The sequence below is a fragment of the Lampris incognitus genome, chromosome 3 (genome assembly GCF_029633865.1).
Source record: "Lampris incognitus isolate fLamInc1 chromosome 3, fLamInc1.hap2, whole genome shotgun sequence".
Classification (NCBI taxonomy): Eukaryota; Metazoa; Chordata; class Actinopteri; order Lampriformes; family Lampridae; genus Lampris; species Lampris incognitus.
Genome location: NC_079213.1, coordinates 26,592,236 through 26,610,442, shown reverse-complemented (window position 1 = coordinate 26,610,442; position 18,207 = coordinate 26,592,236). Strand labels below are relative to the sequence as shown.

The following is an 18,207-nucleotide window of genomic DNA, read 5'->3' as shown; positions in this document are numbered from 1 at the left end:
GAAATTCAACAGTAATTGTCTACTTTGTATAATTTGCATGTTCTGGCAGCTCTTTCAGCTTCTTGTGACTGCAGCTCTCTGATGCTCTCCTGTTCTCCTCGTAACCCAGAGCTGAGCAACCCCCCGTCTGCGCCCAGCTCTGAGAAACAGAGCCCGATGGCCCACCAGCACAGCCCCAAGACCCAGCCAGGCCCGGCGCCCTCCCAGCCCAGCCCCGGAGCCTCTCAGCCCAGCCTGGCAGCGACAGAGCCCAGCCTCCCCATTAGCCATGCCAGCCCCGTTGTGGCCCAGCCGGGCCCCGTGCCTCACCAGAGCCCTGTGGCCCAGCCACCGGCCCCACCGCCCACCCAGAATTACGCCCATGAAAGCAGGTAAACCAAACATATCGTGACCCTCTCCCTCCCCTTCCTCTCTAATGCGTGCCCGTAACACACTGGGTCTGTTGTTGTAAACTGGAATATCAAAATTAGATTCGAATTTGCATGTCGACGCATTTCAGAGATGAATGGAAGAATGTGATATTTTAAATACATCAGAAATAAACATGGGGCACCCTGGTGGCTCACCTGTTAGAGCATGTACCACATCAGGCTTAGTCCTTACCACAGCGGCCTGGGTTCGAATCAGGCCCGGGCCCTTAGCTGCATGTCATCCCCTCTCTCTCCCCTGCCTTTCCTGTCTTTCTCTACTGTCACTATTAAAAAAATAAAGCCAAAAATGCCCAAAAAAATCTTTAAAAAAAGAAAAGAAATAAACACACACATAAAAAAATTAGTGAATTTCGTCAAGAAACGGAAATAGAGTTTGAAACATTTTCATTCTCTGTTAAAAAGAGCAAAGGGGGGGGGGCATCTGGGTAGCGTAGCAGTCTCTTCCTTTGCCTACCAACATGGGACTCGCCGGTTGGAATCCCCGTGTTACCTCCAGCTTGGTCGGGCGTCCCTACAGACACAATTGGCCATGTCTGCAGGTGGGAAGCCAGATGTGGGTATGTGTCCTGGTCACTGTACTAGCGCCTCCTCTGGTCGGTCAGGGTGCCTGTTCGGGGGTGGGGACTGGGGGGAATAGCATGATCCTTCCATGTGCTACGTCCCCCTGGTGAAACTCCTCACTGTCAGGAGAAAAGAAGCGGCTGGCGACTCCACATGTATCGGAGGAGGTATGTGGTAGTCTGCAGCCCTCCCTGGATCGGCAGAGGGGGTGGAGCAGTGGCCGGGACAGCTCGGGAGAGTGGGGCAATTGGCCGAGTACAACTGGGGAGAAAAGGCGGGGAATCTGGAGAAAAAAAAGAGTGAGAAGGGGATACTTAGAAATGGAGCCCAGCAACAACAAACCCCATTGTCCAGAGAGAGAGAGCATCTTAGGAGTGAGATGTGTTAATATCAACAGCCTTTTCAGTTGCCACCTCTCCACTAAGTTTTTTTTGTAAATGTTGCATGATTTTTTATTTATATTTTGCACCTTTCGCTAACAAATACGTCTGAAAGATTGTCATTCGGTTCCCAAACGGTTCCTCAAACAGGTGGTTTTCTTCTTGTCAAAGTGACAGCCATATCTAACACACTCGGCCTTTATAGTGCGACTTGTCAGCACGTAGTGGGATGATGGCGTGCCATTTGAGAGCCGTGTGCCTTTCCCTCCACAGCTTTAGCGGAGGTGATAAACGGGGCACATTTTAGTTTGAATACAGGGGCTTTCATTGTTACACTGCTTTATGGGCTCAGATCTGCGGTTGTGTTGAGTCTGTGATGCACCTTAGCGTTTTTTTATAGACTGGCTGGCCCCTCTATCAGTCTGTCTGTGAGATGCCCGACCGTCCCCCCAAGCACAGGAACAGGTGGGAGTGAATCACACTCCCCCCCCCACTCCTCTTCTTCTCCTTCCTTTGACCTTTGGTTATGGCTTCCTCTGCTCCCCCTCTTTTCGCTCTCCTTCTGTCTCTCACATTGTAGTTTTCCGCCTTCTCTCGCTCCGCTGTCCATTCACTCCTCTCGATACTCCTCTCGCCCCTCTCGAGCTTCTCCCCCGGTTTGTTGTATAACATCACTTAACTCTTATGGACCGTTAATTATTAACGCAGATTGCGTTTTTATGGAGGTCTGTTGAATTTTTCAACACAGTCTGGGGGGGGGGGTCGTCTGCGGTGTCATTTCCTTTTCCCCTCTGCTCCACAAAATTTCCAAATCTCTCTCTTCATATTTGAATATGTTGTCACTCTCTGCAAACGCTTGTTTTTATGGTAAACATTTAATGTAATGGATGGGGGGGGGGTTTCATTTCCCACTCGAGTCTTGTTTAGAGGTTGTCAGAACAATACACAACAAGCCGTCGCTGCTACTGCAGTGACCTAACACTTTGTCAGAGGACATCTCTGTCACGACGCGCTAAGTGCTCTCCAACATAAATGCGATGTTCCCTATCCGTGTGCAGCGGCGACGCCAATCGAATTCAGTCGCCTCTTTGACGTGTCCCTTCGATCTGATTGGTCGGTTAGTTACAGGTCAGAGGTGAAGGCGCGGCAGGACGTCAAGCCAGACATCCGACAGCCACCGTTCACAGACTACCGGCAGCCCCCGGTAGACTACCGCCAGCCACCCACGTTGGACTACAGACATCCACCTCTGCTGGACTACAGACAGCTAGCTACCGACGCCAGGCAGTTCGCCATCCCAGATTACCGAATGCCGCCAGTCCAAGTAAGGATGTTCTCTATAGCTAAAGATAACTTTTGAGTGCTTGCACCATTTGTTCCCATCAAAAACACAAGGCAGTGGGGGGCATCTGGGTAGCATCGCAGTCTGTTCTGTTGCTTAGCAACATGAGGATCACCGGTTCGAATCCCTGTGTTACCTCCGGCTTGGTCGGGCATCCCTACAGACAAAATTGGCCGTGTCTGCGGGTGGGAAGCCGGATGTGGGTATGTGTCCTGGTCACTGCACTTGTGCCTCCTCTGGTTGGTTGGGGCGCCTGTTCAGGGTGGAGGGGGAACTGGGGGGAATAGCGTGATCCTCCCACGCACTACGCCCCCCTGGTGAAACTCCTCACTGTCAGGTGAAAAGAAGCGGCTGGCGACTCCACATGTATCGGAGGAGGCATGTGGTAGTCTGTAGCCCTCCCCGGCTCAGCAGAGGGGGGTAGAGCAGCGACCGGGATGGCTCAGAAGAGTGGGGTAATTGGTCAAATTCAATTGGGGAGAAAAGGGGGGGGGGCATCGGCAGTGGAAGTTTGGTGTCCTCATCAATCAGGATTTCTGGTGGTTAAACTAGAGATTGTGATGTTCATTACTTCTCGTAGGACATTTGAATTCTAAACCAGAAGAAGTGTCAGTTTTCAGATCTGATGCCAAATGCCGTCATGTTATGAGTTTACATTCTGTGAGCTATTTTGGTGAAATATTTGATTTTTAATAACATTTGAATATTTGATTTTTGTGTGCCCCCCGACTTGGCTCAGCTTACCCAGGACTTCGACTTCTTCACAGTGGAGCTGGAGAAAAGCGTGAAAGGTTTCGGCTTCAGCATCCGCGGAGGACGGGAGTACAAGATGGACCTATTTGTCCTGCGCTTGGCAGAGGACGGACCAGCGATCCGCAATGGGAGGATGAGGGTGGGTTTCATGATGTCACTTCCTGTACAGAGACTTTTCCATTTCCCCAAGAGCTAAGCTTCTGTTGGTTGTCAGGTGTTACGGGGAGAACGCTCCCTGTACAGTAACCACCTGCTGTTTACCAAATCAGCGACTATCACTTGAGACCCAACTCTGAAATAATCTGTCAAAATAACTCCAAAAATGTTGAGTTGCCGAGAATTTTTGAAGAAATTTTACTCTCCCCCAAAGAGTTGTTCTCTCCAAATTATTTCTGCTCTTTATTTGGTAATATGGTTCAGTTGAATACGATATAGATAGGAGAGATTAAATATTTTGGTGTACCAATCTAGATTGTTATTTTGAATTTTATTTTAGACTCTGTTACTCTTCGCATCACTTCCTCTGTTGCCTTCAAAAAAGTAAGGAGGCGATTATCTTCTCATCAACAGTCGATTTCAACCATCATGGCAGCTTTTCCGTACTTGCTGACGTGGACTATCTTTCGTCCCACACCCAGTTTTCTCTCCATCTCTCCCTCTTTCTCTTTTCCTCCATGTCGTCCCCTCCCTGGCATATTCTCCAGTGTCTGCGTCTGAGGCTGAAAGCTGCCGCTGCTCCATATTACTTATCTGTAATGAACCTGTCAAAGGAAATGTGCACAAAATGCCCCCCCCCTTTCTGTGTGTGTGTGTGGGGGGGGTGTATTACTCTCCCTTCTCAGTGGGGAGGTCGATGCAGTCTGATGGGCTTGGACCTGGAGGACAGATGGTCACAAAGCGGTCTCTCCGCTGTACCCTGACACCCTGATTTACAGCACTGTCCATCATGCGTTCCAAGCCCAGCTCTGAGTTAGGACGCACAGGCTGGTTTGAACCCTGCTCATACCCACGTCATGGCCTGACGGCAACCATGCAACAGATGATCAGATTCCTCAGCAAAGCAATCTGGACAGTGGAACTTAAGCAAGAAAGACGCAATTGTAGGGGCATCCAGGTGGTGTGGTGGTCTATTCCATTGCCTACCAACATGGGGATCGCCGGTTCGAATCTCCGTGTTACGTCCGGCATGGTCGGGCATCCCTACAGACACGATTGGCCGCGTCTGCGGGTAGGAAGCTGGATGTGGGTATGTGTCCTGGTTGCTGCACTAGCGCCTCCTCTGGTCGGTCAGGGGCGCCTGTTCGGGGGAGGGGGAACTGGGGGCAGGGGGATAACATGATCTTCCCATGCACCATGACCCCTGGCGAAGCTCCTCACTGTCAGGTGGGGTGGGGTGGGGTGGGGGTGGGGAGGCTGGCAACTCCACATATGTCAGAGGAGACGTGGTGGTCTGCGGCCCTCCCCGGCTTGGTGGAGGGGGTGGTGCGGCGACCGGGGCAGCTCAGAGGAGTGGGGTAGTTGGCCAAGTGCAATTTGGAGAAAGGGGGGGTCAAAAAAAAAAAGAGACTCAGTTGTAGATGAATAAGGAAACCATGTCATAGATCCAAAGCACAACTGCAGTGGGACTTGTTTGGTAACACAACAGCACGGGACAATCCTTGTCCAAGTTTGTGGACACCTCAGACATGCCAGGACGCAGAAGGCCCGAGCTGCAGTTTTACTCTCTGCAACTTCCAAAGAGTAAATGGATATTCAGTTTGACATGCGTTGAGTTTTTAGACTAACATCTTGCTCTTTCGCCAGGTACTTGTCATTATAAAAGAAGGGAAGTCGACGCATGAATCTTCTACCTCCCTCAGAAGGTAAAAGTGGTGTGATCCTTCTCATTCCTGTCACTGTGGACAGCCAGCCTCAGACCACCACACAATGAGCTTTGGACAAGGACTGGAAATTGCTGTTTTTTTTTTTTATTGAACTCGAGAGCCAACATGCAAGCTTTGCCCTTGCCCAGTACCCTGGGCCAGGGCCAGCCTGGAATTTACCGCCACACCCGACTGCACACGAGCGTTCAAACCCGCCAAAGCATCTCTATAATATTTAAGATCTCTATAAAGATCTGAGTTGTTCTCGGCATCGGTGGCAAGAGTCGTGTCAAGGCCAAACCCATTTCCTCCATAGACTCCACCAGCACGGTATTCACATGCCCTTCGTTCCACTCCCCTTCCCTCTCTCTCTCTCTCTCTCTCTCTCTCTCTCTCTCTCTCTCTCTCTCTCTCTCTCTCTCTCTCTCTCTCTCTCTCTCTCTCTCTCCTCTCTCCCTCCTTTATGAAAGATGAAGACTGAGATTGCTCTCCTCTGCTGTCGGGAAGTGACGATTAATGAGCACACCATCCAGCCCTCCACCTCTCTCCAGACCGGTGTAATGACACCTAATGACTCCCCAATCTCTTGGTCTGCAGTCCACTCCTGACTTTCAAATTACCCCGGCCATTACCGCGGGACTTCTCCATTTGTTAGTGTAATTGGTCAGTGACGTTCGGCGCTGCTCTCGGTGAAACCGGGTCCGCCGTTTGAAGGGGCCGAGAGTGTTGTGGGAGGCCGATTAACCCTTGACCTCTCCTTCTCCCCTGTGTGCAGCCTCAACGTGGTGCCTTAAATAGGAGAGGTCGTCCTGTTCGCCTGTACTTAAGCTATGTAAATGGAGTTGCAGTGGCCATGTTCGGGGCCAGACTGAGTGTAGGCCGGCGGGACGTTGGTATTCAGCCAGCTACTGTACAAATCCACACCCCGCCCCTCCAACAGTAAAGCATCATAATGCCCTTGGAGCGACACGGCGAAATAACTCCTGAAATTAATTACGACTGACACCCGTTCATGTCTGGCAATGCTTATTAACGCTTACCCAAGCTTATGGGAAGGCCGGAGAATTATAGGTCCACATTGATTCTTACGAATCACCGTCGTCCACAATTAATGAAGCTTGTAAATTTCCTATTTAATATGCGCCGCGCATGTCTCCAAACCAGCCGAGAGATAATTGCCTCGGTTTTCAGGTGTGGAAACGCCGTCCGTAATTTGCTCATCTATTTCCACATTTGTGAACTTGTCCTGCAGGTTTATGTAACACGGCCACATCCAATGTATTTTTAATTTAGTGGCTCTGGCTTTCATCTGGTGTTCATTGTTATCTACATAATGCACTTAGCAGCACAATGCCCCCCGGGATGGGCAAACGCATATAAACACCCCGCTGCATATTCTCACAGATATGTCTGTCCTTTTTTTTTTTCCTTGCTTCCTTTTCGTTTTTCTCCTCTTTCTCCATATCTCCCGCTCACCCCGTGAACGAACGCTCGCTTCACCCGCACCGGCGTCACAGGTCGGAGATCAAATCATCGAGATCAACGGAGAGACTACCAGGGACATGACCCACGCCAGGGCCATCGAACTGATCAAGTCTGGGGGCAGGCGAGTTCGACTCCTCCTGAAAAGGGGCACGGGGCAGGTCCCAGAGTATGGTAAGTGTCCACCCGCTTCGCCCCCGCCTCCTTTCTCTTCTCTGATAGAGCCGTTCCTGGTTTAACTCTGACAGCGTAGCCCGCTCACTGTCCAACCTAATATCACTACAGCTGTCAATAGCGGTTTGAGTTATTAATACTCCAGCATGCATTTTAATTCATGGATATCAGTTCACCTCCTCTGTCTTGATACTGTGACTGTATTTTTCTCTTACAACCATACTGTGAGAAACTAATGTTTTTTCTCTTCTCTGTCTTGACTAACAGTAGTGTCACTTCTGTCCATTTCAACGGTCTAACCCTAATGATTGGTCTAGGTTGTTACTTCCCCTTCTATAGGAATGGTATCTTCCAGTCTCTCCATGTGCATGAAAAGTGACAAGTATGGCTCCCCCTATTTCTTCCTTATGGGCCAACCTAAAGACACGGTTTGTGACCATCAGAGTGTTGTTTTTGTTTTTGTTTTTTTTGGGGTTTTTTTGGTTTACCATTTAACCCTTGGTTGTGTTGTGGTGTGCTGTGGTGTGTGTTGAAGTGTAGTGTGGTCATTTACAGTAACTACCAGGTCCCCGTGTTATCTCCAGCTTGGTCGGGCGTCCCTACAGACACAATTGGCCATGTCTGTGGATGGGAAGCCGGATGTGGGTATGTTTCCTGGTCTCTGCACTAGCGCCTCCTCTGGTCGGTCGGGGCGCCTGTTTGGGGGGGGGGCTGGGGGGAATAGCGTGAACCTTCCACGCGCTACGTCCCCCTGGTGAAACTCCTCACTGTCAGGTGAAAAGAAGCGGCTGGTGACTCCACATGTATCGGAGGAGGCATGTGGTAGTCTGCAGCCCTCCCCGGATCGGCAGAGGGGGTGGAGCAGTGACTTGGACGGTTTGGAAAATAGGGTAATTGGCCAGGTACAATTGGGGAGTAAAAAAAAAGGGGGGGGACTACCAGGTCCTGTCAAGATAGACAGCATTCATATGAATAAATTAAAAAGAACTTGTTTCCTGACTTCAGCTAGTGCTACTGAGGGGAGCTCTGACCCTTTTGATTTATGGAGTAAATTTTGGGGCGTAGGGTTCCCCTTTTTCCTCCTCAATCATCCATCCATTATCCAAACCGCTTATGCTGCTCTCAGAGTCGTGGGGATGTTGGAGCCTATCCCAGCAGTCATTGGGCGGCAGGCGGGGAGACACCCTGGACAGGCCGCCAGTCCATCACAGCTCCCCAATCATACCCGACCAATTACCCCACTCTTCCGAGCCGTCCCGGTCACTGCTCAACCCCCTCTGCTGATCCGGGGAGCGCTGCAGACTACCACACGCCTCCTCCGACACATGTGGAGTCGCTCTGCTTCTTTTCACCTGAAAGTGAGGGGACGTAGCACGTGGGAGGATCACGCTATTCCCCCAAGTTCCCCCTCCCCCCGAACAGGTGCCCCGACCGACCAGACGAGGCGCTAGTGCAGTGACCAGGACACATACCCACATCCGGCTTGCCTGCAGACACGGCCAGTTGTGTCTGTGCTGACGCTCGACCAAGCCGTAGATAACATGAGGATTTGAACTGGCGATCCCCGTGTTGGTAGGTAACAGAATAGACCGCTGCACCACCTGAGCGCCCTTTAAATCTTCAGTACTAACAAGCTGCATGAGGTTATAATAGAAGTGAGTCTGCATTTCCAGATTTGTTTCTGCACCGATGAGGGCAGATGAGATAAGTGGGCAACTTGTGGCCATGCCAAAGTTTTAAGAAAGAAGAAAACCCGATATGAACATGTGCCCTGAGTGAGCCTGAGAAGATGGATCTGAAATATCGCTGCAGATTATTTACTGAGTGTAGTCCCAGCGCAGCACATTGTGCTGTGGTAGAGGCGGGGGGCAGGGGGGACATTTATTCGTGTGACACCTCGGGTTGTAAAACTCCAGTGAGTCACTCTCCCAATGCCCCTTGCACCAGCGCCGACGCTAGCCATGACATGTGTTTTTATTTTTCTCAAAGGGGGATTCACATGACAGAATGGCATCTTTTAAAAAAAAACCTCCACCCTCCCACCCCCATCGAGGCCTGTAACGCAGGAAATAGCGTTCGATGAAGGTTCCTGTGTCTGTCCCCCAGCCCTCCTCTGTCTTCACCGGCCCCTTTATGACAGGAGTGTGAGCTCTCTGCGTCAAAGGGAATCCGTATTACCTGCCTCGGGGGGGACATAAACATTTGAAATATGCACTCCGGACTATTACAGTGGTCAGTCAGTGGCTGTGCTCCGTCACCGGAGTCAGTGCTGCTGTGTTGTATGTGCTAGGCAGCACACTGGCATCCAGACTGACTAAGTGGCTTAACAATTGTGTTTTGCATGGCTCTCGAGGCGACGTTTTACAGCCATGGGTTTGTAAGACTGCTTATTTACCAGCCGGGAGCCATGGTGACCGTCTTGGCTGTGCCCTACATGAGCACGCTAACAATCACAGAGGCAAGATGTTTTATTTGTTTTAAGTCGTGTGTGCGTGTGTGTCAGTATTTTTTATTGTGTGCCTCGGGGTGTATGGTGATGCATGCACTATTACAATCGATAATGTTTTTTTGTTATGTTTGTACCCCAACAGTTAGAACTGTTGATCATGGGCGTCTGGGTGGCATGGCGGTCTATTCCATTGCCTACCAACACGAGGATCGCCGCTTCGAATCCCCGTGTTACCTCCGGCTCTGTCGGGCGTCCCTACAGACACAATTGGCTGTGTCTGTGGGTGGGAAGCTAGGTGTGGCTATGTGTCCTGGTCGCTGCACTAGCGCCTCCTCTGGTCGGTCGGGGTGCCTTTTCAAGGGGGTGGGGGAACTGGGGGGAATAGTGTGATCCTCCCACGTGCTACGTCCCCCTGGTGAAACTCCTCACTGTCAGGTGAAAAGAAGTGGCTGGTGACTCCACATGTATCGGAGGAGACGCGGTAGTTTCTGCAGCCCTCCCCGGATTGGCAGAGGGGGTGGCGCAGCGACCAGGGCGGATTAGAGAGCGATGTGATTGGCCAGCCAGGTACAACTGGGGAGAAAAGGGGGGGGGGGACTGTTGATCATACATGTGCAGTTTGGACTATGTTAGGGTCAGTCAGCAGAAATCTGCAGACCAGAGGCCTCATGTATCAATCGTTACTATGGGCAAATTTGTTCTTACACACCCATGGGATTTTTTAGCCCTGAAGTTTGTCTCAGAGACCAGTGTAGAACCTGGGTAACCCCTGAATTTAGACACCAGTGGGCTAACACTGATGTCTTTGCAGGCCTGGGTGATTGCTCGTTGCAAGAGGTAGACAACAGATGTTAGGAGGAAGGAATTACAAATAACCATCATGCTTTGCGACTGTCTGTCAGACGATCTAAAGGGCTAAAAAATTCCATGGGTGTGTAAGAACAAATACGCCCATAGTAACAATTGATCCATGAGGCCCCAGAGCCGTATGTGAGCTGACATTAGTGCAGCGTGTGACCATCACAGGTTTCCAGTCCCACACATACACACACACTCGCACAGACATTGCACACTTTCAAGATCGCATCAGGCCACACAGGGGTCACGCAAAAAAATGGGTGTCACTTAGCGTGTGCCAGGCAGCAGGAGAAAGTGGACCAGAATGAGCTAATGTGAAATTCCAGGGTACCTGAAAACCGTCAGCAACTTTTCCCCAGCCGAGATCCAAAAACACCTCAGACCTGGCGTGAGAGTCTTTCTCTTAATTGGGCCTCATGGCGCTAGTGTGACTAGCCCAGCCTCTGCCCCCTTGCCCCCACCCATTGAAAATGACTGATGGCCCAGGGACCGAGGCTCATCGGCGCAGAAACAGAAACTAACAGTCCGTGAGAGTAGAGGGGTCCCAGGGAAACAGCCCTAGATTCACTGCAGGGGCTGCTGAGCTCTCAGAGCTTGACAGAGAAGTACTCGGCGCCCCGTAGGTTTTCCTTCTCACTCAAGCACCACCCTATTGGGCACATCATCCATTTCATTAAATCCGATTTCGATTTTCCGCCAAGGTTTCAGATTGGCCCGGGCTTTAAAAGCAGCTAGAGGAGGCAGATTGGTGTTGTCTAAAAGCGGAGTTGCCCCTCTGACACGTTAGGAAGTCTGTCGTAACACTTTGATTTTTTACTTCCCTGCTTTTAACTTGTAGTGTAACAGCAATGGCAGTGTTCTTTTTTTTAATTTTTATTTTTTTACTGGGTTTTAATTCTTCGTTTCTGAGTTGTGTGAGATGACGGGAACATGCTTGCATGTTTATGTGGCTGTGTTGTTTTTTGTCATTAATTCTGTGTGGTGTGTGTATGTGTGTGTGTGTGTGTGTGTGCATGGGTTCACACTCACGTGTACTTGTATCTGTCTATTCCTCCAGACAATGCTGCCCCATGGGATGCTCGCCCTTCAGCCTCCCCAAGTCTGTCGGAAGTAGCCCCTCCCGTCGACAGCCTGTCCATATCATCGCCTTCATCTCACCTGGCCCCGACCCCAGACCTGGCTCACCTGCTGCCCCTGGATGTCCCGCGAGACCCGGCGGTGCGAGAGAGCTGGGTAGAGCACTCCCAGAATCCCCAGCAAGCTGATCCAATAAGCATTGATCAGGTCGGCCAGGGGAGGAGGGCAACCACGCCTGGTGGCAGCAGCAGACAGAAGAAAGAGGGTGGCAGGTCCACCCGCAAGGGCAGCGGGCACCAGGGGCAGCCCACCACTACTGAGGGGGAAGGGGGCAAGGAGGAGCTGATCGGGGACCCCAAACTTCCACATAGCTCCAGGGGGAGGTCCAAGGAGAGAAAATCCGCCGAGAGCGGCCAGCCCAGCAGGAAAAGAGAGCCCGGCCAGTCCCCGAGAGGCCCCGGGCCCTCACAGACAAACTCAAATGGGAACAGCGGGGACGGCGAGGCCCGGTGCAGCGGGGGAAAACAGCTGGAGCCAGAGCAGAGCAGGACCCGGCCCCGGGAGCTGGAAAGGGGCCAGGCAGAGATCGGCGCCGGCCACCCCAACAAGAACACCAGCAGCGGCAGCACAGCAGGGAGGAAGGCCACGGTCTCTCCCGGGCCCTGGAAGATCCCCGGCTCAGACAAGCTGCCCAGCACGCTGCGCTCCAGCACGTCCACCCTGAGCAGATAACACCCCGGCCCCCCACCCCCACCGTGGCGGTCCGGGCCAGGGCCAGCCCGGAATACACCACCACACCCATATGGACTACAGTGCACCCCCCCATCCCATCTGAACCCGCAGCCAGCGCCCCCACCTGGCCCCTTTTCCCCCCTCTTCCCTCTCCCACTGCCCTCAGAAGCAAGACCGGGGGCGGTTTGAATCTGGATCGTGTTGTTTTTAGAGGACCTTTCTTCGTTTTTATTTATAAAGCTGTACTCTAAATTATTTTGAGAAATATTTTACACCCACCACCTTAAAAACTGGAGGATCATCCACTTCTGAAAATCAAAAAGAAAGAAGGAACCAAGCAATGTGTGTGTGTGTATGTGTGTGAGTGAGTGAGTGTGCACGTGCGCATGTGTGTGTGTGTGTGTTTATGTTTGTGTGATGAGTGGCGGGGGAATTCTCTGGGGTGCAAACTTTAAAGAACTCCTTTTGGAGGTATGTTTGAAACAATCCCTAATCCCCACTTGCCCCCCGGGCACTTGAACCTTGGGACGTACATGCAAATTAAAACCACTGACAGGAAGCCACAGACGGCTGCCATTGACGTTTTGTTTTTCTGTTTTTTTTTTTTGTTTTTTTTTTTTTTGTGATTTTTTGTCTTCTTTTTTTCATATGGAAAGGATGGGGGTCTATTTTCTGAGATGGGACGTTAATGGAGGTTTGGCTTGTGTCGAGAACAAGGCGGCAAGAGACGGCGGGCAGAGACTGAACCTACTCATCCTTTGAACTTTGCCTTAACAGAGACGGTATGGGCCTGAGTCTATTTTGAATAACCCATCAGGTGATGATAGACATAGCTATATTATGGTGAAAATGAATATGTGGGATCATTCTGTAAATAAGATCATCTCTATAAGCGTTACCTTGTTAAGCCCACGGGAGAAGAAGAAAAAAACAAACCCCTGCTCCTACGACGCGGCGAAGGCTGGACGAGCGAACAAACAGTGACTTTGTTGAACGCCCCCCTCCCCCCCCCCCATCTCTCGCAACCCCCTCCTGCGATCAGTTTCCGGGGTCGTGGCGGACTGCGCGGTCTGGTTTGTGCTCAAATCGTCCCCGGAAATCAGCACGTATGTCAGAGTTGCAGTCCACCTTCCTCACTAACGGTAAAAACGAAGCAATGTGTGGAGCTGCTGTCCACCGGATGTCTCGTGTGTGTGTGTGTGTGTGTGTGTGTGTGTGTGTGTGTGTGTGTGTGTGTGTGTGTGTGTGTGCGCGAGGGGCTCACGTGGTACCAGGGCAGAGTGCCTTAGACTGACAGGTCGGCTTTAAGTCAGAGTATCATCATAGGCTGCTATAAAACAGATTTCACCAACACCTTCTTTTTTCCTCATCACTATATAAATTGTTCGTACTGACAGCGTGGAGCGGGTGGCGTGGAAATATGAGTCTGATGATGGCAGCGTGGAGCGGGTGGCGTGGAATATGAGTCTGATGGGCGTCATTGTGTCTCGGTGAGGTGTAATGGCCTTCATCAGACTATGTATGAGAAGTTTAGCCCTCTTAACGGAGACGACGCCGGTCATTATCTGAGCGAGTAGTTCATCTTTGGCCGGAATAATTATCATTACCCAGTTTTGATGCAGTCCTGTAACAGCGGTTTCCATGATGACGCCTTTTTTTCTCTCTAAATGAGTTGGCTTAATCTAATTTTGGTACAGATTAGAGCTTTTCACCCAAACGAAGCTAAATTAATGACTCGGATGTTGAGTCTTAAGTGAACCGTAATCATTTGTCAAAACGCTCGGTCTCCAGTTGCCAAACAACACAGACAGTCTTTGCACGTGTAATTTGAAAATGAAACACTTCCTGACAAGAGATTACTCTGGGGACATGTTGAGAGCTTGGCGCCATCCCGGGCGGTTTTCCTGAAGATACCTGCCCATTACAGCTGGGAAACCTCCAGCGGAGCCGGAGCCCCTTTACGCTGTTTGCTCTGCTCATCCTGCAGTGCTGACAGCAAGGCCAAAGTATCGTCTGCCTTTACGCTCTCCTGCGTGACTCCACGGCACCGTGTTGTGGGCACGGGGAGGTCTGCCAACGGCTTCACCGCGGAGAAACCCCGCACGCCGCCGCCGTCTTCTGCTCTCCCAGTGTCAGCTGTGTGGGGTCATTCTCCTCAAGTTGAGCCGACATGAACAGGAGCAAGCGACAATAGCAGAACAAAGGCTCTTTCTCTCTCTCTCTCTCCCACACACACACACTCTTTCTCTCTCTCTCTCCCACACACACTCTCTCTCTCACACACACACACTCTCTCCTCTCTCCCACACACACACGCTCTCTCTCTCCTCTCCCACACACACACACACACACACTCTCCTCTCTCACACACACACTCTCTCCTCTCTCCCACACACACACACACACACACACTCTCTCTCTCTCACACACACACACACTCTCTCTTCTCTCCGACATACGCACTCTCTCTCTCCTCTCCCACACACTATCTCGTCTCTCTCTCTCCCACTCTCTCTCTCTCCTCTCTCCCACACACTCTCTCCTCTTCCACACATGCTCTCTCTCCTCTCTCTTCCACACACACACTCTGTCTCCTCTCTTCCACACACACACTCTCTCTGTCTCTCTCGCTCTCCTCCCACAGGCAAGAGGAGTGTGCAAACAGTGTTTAGAGGAAAGTAAGGCGGTGGAGTCTTGATTTTACCCACTGTATCCATAATCATAAGATGAATAAGATGAACGACGTCAAAGCACAAGCTCCGTATTGAGGTTTCCGAATGCAGATCCCAGTGACTGGGGGGAGACGTGAGCAGCAATAGACACGTTGGCCCGGGCCTGCAGACATGCACTGTGCAGGATGGTTGGCAGGGCTGATATCATGAACGTCTCGAACCTTCACCTTCCCCTGCCGGTTGCTAGTGCCGCCTACACATTTCCAAGTACACTAAACTGGACTGCTATTTTTTTTTCCGTAACCTGTGTTTGAAGAAGAGGCAACAACGGAAGAAAAAAACGTGCACTCTCGCTCAGTCTTTGCACAGTTCGCCGCTTCTCACATCTGAGGTGTCTCGGTGGAGCCTAAATGTAAGTAGTTTTCTATGGAAAGTTTAAAAAAAAAGAGAAATAGATGAATAAATAAAAGAAGATTCAAGATCTATACTGTATCTGAATTGTGGGTGTGTTGAAGGGATGGCGACCCACCCCAGATAACGCACCCCGGGCTCAGTTATCACTGTGTAGTGTCATAGCAGCGTGTAGACCCCCCCCCTCCCAACAGATATCTCTATTAATACGACTCAATGTACGGTTGATGGTCACAAAGACTGTAAGCGAGCAACTATTTTTATGAAATGCAACACTACGGATATATTAACTTTTGCAAAAAATCTTGTTTACTTGTATGATATTCTGAAACGCTGTCAAAATAAAAAGGAAACCTTGACACGACATGAAACAATCATCCGGCGTATTCTGCTTTGTGTTTATTTATGGGTGAATGTTTTTTTCTATGGTGATGTCCCACAGCAACTTGGGCGGGGGAGAGGCTGGGGGGGTTGTATTTGTAAAATCAGTGCATGAAAAGCAAACTGGGAATGAATGGATGTTATGTTAGTTTGTGTGTATTACGAGCCGAGGCTGAATACATGTGCCACAGACTATAACGCATTTACATAATACTAAATGCCGCTGGGTGCAGGCAACAACAAAAAAAAGATAACCGTTCCTTTCAGGGAGACCAACTGCTGTAATGGTATGATGTAGCTTCATTAAGGAGGTTTCACTGCAAGACCTGGAAGTGACAGCCGAGGCAGCATTGTGCTTCTCAAAGCACTTTGATTGAGCAGCTCGATAACTGCTAGAAGGAAGCACCCACACTGTTCACTTGCATTTCTTTTCTGCTGAGACTCTTCAAACAGCATACTGCTCTTTCTGCTTGTGTGTGTGTGTGTGCATGTGTGTGTGTGTGTGTGTGTGCGTGCATGTGTGTGTGTGCGTGTGTGTGGGTGAGTGCGTGCGTGCGTGTGTGTGTGTGTCCAGCTATAGTTGTAAGGATCAATTTGTGTTTTAAACCATCAGAGTGAGGACATGTTGGCCAGTCCTCGTGTCTTCAAGGGTCTATTTTAGGGTTAAGGTGTGGGTTTAGGGTTAAAATTGGGATTATGTTAAAGTTAGGGTAGGGGTTAAGGTTAGGGCTAGGAGCTAGGGAGTGTTCAGGAACAACGAGGGTCCCCACAAGTATAGAAAAAACAAACAAACGTGTGTGTGTGTGTATGATGCACTAGATTTTGTTTTTTGTTTTTTATCCTGATGGGGACATCAGAGGACATGTCCCCATCCCCATCAGGGGACATGTCCCCATCAGGATAAAAGACCCTGAAACCACCTACCTTGTGGGGGGACATTTTATGGGTCCCCCATGAGGAAAAGGGTCTATTTTAGGGTTAGGACTTGGGTTTGTTAAAGCTTTAATAAAACGTTTTAAGACGAGATTTAAAAGAAGCAAGAGACTTGGTTTGTCTTACTTCAACAGGAAGAGAGGTCCATAGTGCGGGGACTCTTAACAGCAAAAGCCCCATCACCCTCTGTAACACACCGAGACCTGGGAGGGCATATACCAGGTCAATAAATCACAAATGTATGTAGGAGCAAGACCGTTTAAAGCCTTAAAAGTGAGCAATGAAATTTTAAAATCAATTGGAAATATAGCGGAGCCAGTGCACAGGGGTGATACGGTCATGCCTCTTTGTACCGGCGATGAGCCGAGCAGCGGCGTGTTGTACCAACTGCAGACGGTGGAGGGCGCCCTTGCCGATACCAGAATAAAGCGCATTACAATAGTCAGGCCGAGAATAGATAAAGGCATGTACAACTTTTTGCAGATCGTCAATATATATATATATATATATATATATATATATATATATATATATATATATATATTATAATATAAGCCTCAAGGGCTTTCAGGCAAGGTGACAACGGCACCGCTGCGCTCTGAAACCCATTATTTCCAATGGCTCGCCCCGCCCCTTTTCTCATTGACCTTTCGCAAAGTCCCGCCCCCCTTAGTTACTGTTGCTATGCCCATCAAGCGTTTCAGAACTATCCAGGAAGTAGCCGGAAAACACCAAAACAAGAAGGAAGAAATCGGCGCATTGTGTGGGTAAAAGTAACAGTAATAATACGTTAGCTGTATTAGCTATCAATAATAGCTAGTAGCAAGCTTAGCTTGGAGCAGACAGGTATTTTTGTTGATTTTGGATGGATTAAGCTGGCCATGTGGTCTGCTATACTGCTAAATCTATTGCCGACATTGCGCTTCTTGCGTTCTGGGTTTCGGGAAGGGAAAGAAAATTACACCCCCTTCCAAACTTTCCAGATATCTCGTATCCGATTTGCAGATCCCATAGGCACGCCGTTTCAGCATTTTGTTGTGTGTTTGAAAGCTTGACGGACCGTTGCTAATGTAGGATTGGACAAGCACCGTTCTGGGGCGGTACTTTGCGAAAGGTCAAATGTACTTGGCCAATTACCCTACTCTTCACGTCCGGCTTCACATCCGCAGACACGGCCACGTATGTCTGTAGAGACGCCCGACCAAGCCGGAGGTAACACGAAGATTCGAACCACCGGCCCCCGTGTTGGTAGGCAATGGAATAGCCCGCCATGCTATCCGGGCGCCCCCGCCGCAACACTACAGCCAGGCACGGAAGGCAAAATGGAGAAAGAGTTAATATTGTGTGTCAGAATTTCCTGAGTTGTACAGCACAAGTTTATGATTGTATAGAGACCTCGTAAAGAAAGTCCTCGCTTGGCAACACGTTTCCAACCAAGCAGGCATATCGGGTGTGTTTTAATAGTCGAGTAGTTTGTAGGTAGGCAATATGTGTAGCCTAAACATAGTTTAGCTTTGTTATATAGTTTAGTGTTCCCCCCTCAATAGCGCTACAGACCTATTAAAGTTTTTTAAAGAGGTATTAAACACTTATAAACATGTTTGTTGAGCTATAAACTGAATGATATGACACCACGGTGATAAAACACGTTAACGCTGGTGATAATACAGTGTAACGTGCATCGATAACAAGACACGCTGGTCGCAGGC

At 49.9% G+C, this 18,207-nt stretch overlaps 1 protein-coding gene across 1 annotated transcript in view; it reads left to right on the top strand.

Moving 5' to 3' along the window:
- magi2a (membrane associated guanylate kinase, WW and PDZ domain containing 2a) overlaps positions 1–12,532 on the top strand; it is a 333,028-nt gene extending 320,496 nt beyond the window's left edge. Inside the window, exons 18-22 of the mRNA XM_056275592.1 lie at positions 110–371; positions 2,495–2,696; positions 3,454–3,606; positions 6,847–6,985; positions 11,350–12,532. Of these exons, the coding sequence (XP_056131567.1) occupies positions 110–371; positions 2,495–2,696; positions 3,454–3,606; positions 6,847–6,985; positions 11,350–12,101 (1,508 nt within the window). The 3' untranslated portion in view covers positions 12,102–12,532. The remainder of the gene's footprint in view (positions 1–109; positions 372–2,494; positions 2,697–3,453; positions 3,607–6,846; positions 6,986–11,349) is intronic.
- The last annotated feature ends 5,675 nt before the right edge of the window (positions 12,533–18,207 follow it).